We start from the raw sequence: 5,914 nt of genomic DNA, 5'->3' as shown, positions 1-5,914 counted from the left end.
GCTCGGCTGCGCGGCCCCGCCCGGACCCGCCCCCGACGGCGCGGGGAGGGCGGCCCCGGAGGGCGGGGGCCCAGCCGGCGGGCGAAGTCCGCCCCGCCCGCTCTGGGCAACGCATCCTCCCCCGCGCGCGCGGCCGGCGGGGCCCCGACGCACACACCCCCACGGCCCGCGGGCCGGACCGGGGCCCAGGGCGAGCCGCAGTCTCCCCACGTTCCGATCCAATCACTTCTCCCCCGGAGTCATTTCTTCCGGGGGACCACAAAAGTAAGTCATCCGAGTGGCCTAACTGGTGGGCTGTAAACTTGGGTTTCCCAAATGTCCTTGAAGATTCTCAAAAGAGAACAGTTCAGGTAAAGTGCGTCTTCGTTTCGGTTTTTCTTTCTCCGCAGCCAGAGCTGGTTAAATTAAAAAATGACACCTATAAGACTCTTAATTCGCAAGTGTTGAAGTTGTCTTTTTAAAAGAATGCTGGAAGGAAGAGCGTTCCACCTTCACAGCTGTGCTTGTTTTTCAGTACACTGTCTTGTGAATACAGTTTACCATTTGCTTTTCTTTTACACAAAATATACCGTTTAACAGACGACATCAGTGTGTGGTAATAGAAATCAGAACAGTGGTGGCCTCTAGGGAGCAGGTGACTGGAAAGAGGCCCCAGGGAACTTTGGGGGATGGCAGGTATGTTCTATTGGCTGGGGTGCTGAGTTACGTGGATTTATTATGCCTTTGTTAAAATGCCTCCAACTTAAGATCTGTGCATTTCACTGTAAATTTTACCTCAATTTTTAAAACTTAAAAATATAGTATTTGCAGGTTTTTGAATCTATCACTTAATCTTTTAAAAGGTAGCACAATTACTCGACAATCAGTTATCAGAAGTTGTCAGAGGTACCAAATTTGCTAAGTACTTATCTTGTCCAATAATTAATACTAGCAGTACTAATTAAATCCATCCAAGGCTTTAATGACAGAATTATCTACTCCAACGTCCATTCATCAGCCCAAGTTGAGATTTCTTTTCAAATATATGCCACAGTCCTTGGCAGTTTTGAAAGCAAAAGCTCAATGTAAAGAGTGGGGCTTTGGGGTTAGAGAAAGCTAAGATTAATTCTAGCCCCACTTCCGTAACCTTGGCAAATAATCGCTTCTTTCCTCCACTGTAAAAGGCATATAATAGTTGAACCAAAGTTTTGTGGTGATTAAGTGAAACACAGAGAAAGCAACTTGCTCTGCATTAACCTTTCAGACATGCTCTCCCTGGAAATCCACCTTTGGGACTTGGGAGAATCTAAATCCAGGTACAAGTGGCTGGATCAATGTGCTTGGACATTTTTGCCTTAATTAGAATTCTTGCCAAACTGTATTTCTGTCTTTATTGCACATTTAAGACATATCTTTTCTAAAAGAAGGCAGCGTAAACATGAAGGGAAAAAAAGCTTCCATGGTCTTGGGATTAACTAAAACAAGCTGCTGTCAAGGTAGCTTTAATTCTTTCTGGGTCAGTGACTGGTCTAGTAATCTTGTGCAAATTATAAACATATTCACTATCTTGATAGTATCCTTTATAATACAGGGAGAGATCCTTTATTTCCTTAGATCATGCTCTGAGAGAAAAGCTTTAACTGACTCATGATTACCAGGACTCAAGGAAGAACACGAATGACCCAATTTTCACACTGTAATAACAAGATCTTACATGTGTGTTAACCTGACTTTTCTGGAGTGCTTCCCACATCATGGATATGCCCCATGTCATGGAATTTGAATAAGACAGAGTATCTCAGTCAGGCTGAGCCCTGACAAGTCTGGTTGAGAAGCCTCTTGAGTGGATGGTAAAGGACACAGATTTAGGTTTGTGAGTCAATTCATGACACATTATAATTCAAAAATTGCTCAAGTATTCAGTTAATACTTAACTAGGAATCTACCATGCACAATCATTGACCTAGGCCAGAAGAGATTTAAAAGCTTCACAGTTATAGAACAGTCCTTGAACTTAAGAAACCCAATTCCTCGTTTCTTGGTATCAAGACAAAATATAGTCATGCAGATGGGACATAACTATTACGGAGTTGTGTACTGGAAACAGATTTTTCTAAAGCAGGTGGGAATGAGCAAAGTACGATTCTGATTATTGGGCTGGAGGTGGTAAGTGAGTGGGGAAAAGTAAAGAAAGGCAAGTCTGCACAGTCCAAGGAAATATGCCCCAGGAATAGGAAGGGGCATGCCTCATGTTATTCCCCTAACCCAGTGCCTTCCATCTGCTGACGATCTGTTGGTCCTTGTGAGCCTCGTTTATGAGTCTCTTCTTCTCCCACATGGCCTTTCCAGATCCCTTCATCGGAACCAAAGGATCCTCCTCCTGCCTTGCCCAGCACAGTACCTGTGCTGCTTCCGTGACAAGCACCTCATTCCATCTTCAGGGAACACTGTTCACATGTCTATTTGCCCACGTAGGCCACCCTCTTAAAGGCAGGGGATGTATCTTATTCATTTTGCCATCACCACCACCGGTGGCCCACATAGTTCCTCACGCAGTCAATATGTATTTAAAAAAAATTTTTTTTATTGAATTGAATGGGAGATAAAGTAGGATAAATGGAGCTAGGTTATAAATAGGTATATACATCAGAGTTCATTCATTCAGTTAATATTTATTGAATGTTTACTGTGTGCCAGGCCCTGTTCTAGGCTCTGAGGATATAGCCACGAACAAACCAGATAAAAATTTATCCCCATGTGGAGTTTACATGAGATCTATCATAAGGGGTGGGATTAGCAATAAATTTACATAAATTCAAGCATACCTAGTGGCCAAAAAACAAAAACAAAAACAAAGGACACACATTTAAATAGTTTAATTATTGGTGTTATAAAAGTCTACTGACGCTATGTAGTTTTTACTGTATATTGTATATAGTAAACTTACTATATTCATAATATATTCATATCCGTGTATCACTCTACAGGGATTCTAATTTTAAGACTATACAGAGAACTTCATTGGCAATATAAGAAATTTTCAGGGATCATTTTGAGCATGCTTGATTTAATTCCGAGGCACAGTCTAAAAATCTAACCAGCTTATGAGTTGAGACTCTACCATACCAAAATGAAAACGCTGAGATTGCTGGGCAGAGCATGAGAATGAGGACATGACAAATCCATGTCTGCTCAGGCTAGTCTGGTTAAAGGGAACAAGAGATAGTATATTCATGTGAATACACAAGGTCAGTCAACAATGGAATTCACATCAAGAATTAAAACAAAAAAAAACCCCAAACAGTTCATGAGCCATATTCCCATTGTTTTCTTTTAAAGAAACTAAAACAGTAAGATCTTGAGGTCATAAATAAGGAAAAAATTCTTAACATACTGGCTTATTCTCATTAAAGGTTTATCACTTTCATATATTTTTCAAAGAGTATTTTAAAAAGAACACCAAGTTAAGAAAATCATTTAAAAGTTTTCCAGTAATTTTACTCTATATACATTAATTCCAATCATTTAACCCTGAAAACAATCTTTACTTGTACAATGTAAAAAAATTTTTGACAATGACTAGAAAAATTCCATTACTGTAAAGCTACAAACAAATTTTTGCTCCTAAGAGCAAAGTTAATAAAGCAAAAATAATTATACCAGTGATAAGCACCAAGATGAATTTTTTTTGCATTTAGGGCCTGATTGGTTGTATTTAAACATAACCTCTGTAACACCTTATTTGGCAAAAAAAAAGGGGGGGATAAAAAATATACAGAGGTCTGGAAACAGTGAAGAATGCCCACTTTAAAAGTAAAACAGTAAAATCATACTTTTTTTTTAATTAATGTAACATTTGCAAAATATATTCATATGTCACTTTTCTTCCTCTTTAGTTCACTTTATACAATTTAGATTGCTCCATTTTTTTTAATGTTTTGTCACACTAATGTAAATAAGTATGTTGAACTGTGGGAGTTGGCTGTAATGAATCCAAATCGTAAGAGCTAGACCCAGTAGCTCAAACAGTCTTAGTTGCAACTCATTCCAACTGCTGAAACAGATTATTATTTACCTTTGTAATTTTTTAAAAGCCTTAGCTGGATGAGATACCGTATGTGTAAATGTGTGTGCGTGTGCATATGAATGTGCGTGTACACGTTTGCCAGAGCAGTGTGAGCACAACCCAGAAACAGGAGTGCTATACAAACAAGTTTGCACAATGGCCCGCGAGACGCGGGCAGCCAGACACTGAATTCCCCCCAAACAAACCTGCGGCTGAGCAATGAGGAAAGGAGGGGCTGTGTCATCACACTGTGGAATCAGGGACAGGTTTGGAAAACGAAGACAGGCAGGAGGCCTCAGCCAAGACGTTTCCATGACGCTGGAGGATGCAGGGACTATGCAACTGCCCCACAGGGCATCTGTCGTGGCCTGCAGCGGTGGCCTCCACCACACCCAGTGACAACCAACGTCTTTGGGATCCCAGTGCGTGAGCCGGGGTATCCCCTCCTGCTGGTCACAACAGTTAGCTCAATACAGACACTATCCTTTCTGGAGGCTTAGCCGAAAACCATCACTGCTTTCCATTTTCAACACAGTCTTAGAAGGGGAGTCTCCTTCTGTCCCTGGGGGGGGGGGGTCCCTGAGTTTGAGGTAATACCGACACACTGTACGCTGGAGAGCAGTAACATACGAAGTCTGGCAGTCCACTTTAGAGCTCAAGCAACCTACATTCAATATTAGCCAGTTTTTGTCATCTCAGTAATACTCTTCAGTGAGATAGTTTCTCTACACAACGTCTAACGTATGGGGTAAAGAAAAGAAAAATATTGCTGGAAGATGAAAGATTTTTTAAAGTTCTTTGATGAAACTCCTTAAGGGAAGGAAAAGGAGACCGATTACTTGTCTACCTTCTTTGTTCCTGTCCCTGGCTTTCGAGGTCAAAGAGCACCAAGGTTTCTGTTAAGTTACTTAAAGGTTCTCCCGGCCCCTCTACCCACCCACACAATCCTAGGGAATTCCTCAGCCGTCTACTTTCCAAATTTGTAATCATTATCTCTGGGCGTGTCTATACAGCTCGTTAATTCAGTTTCAAAATCCACAGCATTTTTTAAACAAAATGAGATAGTTGCATTCTTTAAATGCCAGCTGTGAAATCATCACTTGAAAAAAAGAACGAGTCAGATTATATATACATAAGTCAAATACAGTTTTCTCCTTTTTTAAGGTACCTGTTGAAGACATGCTTATGACTGCTTCTCAAGAAAAGCCCTTAGGAAAGGAGCCTCATACGGTGTTCTGCAGTCTGATGTTCTGTCCCAATGCTGTCAGTTCTTAAGTTACATTGTAGGTATGACTGGCTTCATGAACTACCACCCTGCCCCCGAAAATGGGCATATTAGATGCAGAGAAAAACTTTGTTTATAATTCAATGAATTTTAGTCACACCAGAAAAATGATCTAACCCGTCCAAACATGCAACTTCTTTCTTCCCCATTAACTAAACTCCCGTCTTTAAAAAAAAACCATCAGGTTTGAGGATCAAGTTAAAATCCACCATATTTCAAGTTAAACTCTGAGGGTAGCATGATTTCAAATTCATAGTGGCATTCAGTTTTCTGTATTTTCCTATATTTATCCCAAGTAAACTTCCTGGACCATATATTTAGGGAGCAATTAAAAGGGTTTTATATTATAGTATAAAGTTCCAGAAATTCTCAGTTTATCAGGGTTTACTCTGAGCTCAATGTCCTACAACGTCTACATGACACAAGTACACGAACAAGAAGTATTTGAAATACAAAACCCTTAGCTCTGTGTCATAAATAAATTTGGGTAAAACCGCAAGCCTTCCACTGAATCATCACGGCAAAGATGACCCATCTTCTCTGCCAGAAGCAACCTAGGAATCAAGGGAAAACACCACAATCAT

At 40.6% G+C, this 5,914-nt stretch overlaps 1 protein-coding gene across 2 annotated transcripts in view; it reads right to left on the bottom strand.

Annotated features, from left to right (window-relative positions):
- Positions 1 to 180: 180 nt before the first annotated feature.
- VPS36 (vacuolar protein sorting 36 homolog) overlaps positions 181 to 5,914 on the bottom strand; it is a 33,071-nt gene continuing 27,337 nt past the window's right edge. For both annotated transcript variants that reach the window (XM_032403095.1, XM_032403096.1), the window contains one exon: positions 181 to 5,884. In XM_032403095.1, the coding sequence (XP_032258986.1) occupies positions 5,791 to 5,884 (94 nt within the window). In that variant the 3' untranslated portion in view covers positions 181 to 5,790. The remainder of the gene's footprint in view (positions 5,885 to 5,914) is intronic.

Source organism: Phoca vitulina, unplaced genomic scaffold (genome assembly GCF_004348235.1).
Source record: "Phoca vitulina isolate PV1807 unplaced genomic scaffold, GSC_HSeal_1.0 scaffold5, whole genome shotgun sequence".
Lineage (NCBI taxonomy): Eukaryota > Metazoa > Chordata > Mammalia > Carnivora > Phocidae > Phoca > Phoca vitulina.
Note: the sequence above shows the minus strand (reverse complement) of the source record. Positions and strands in the feature narration are given on the sequence as shown.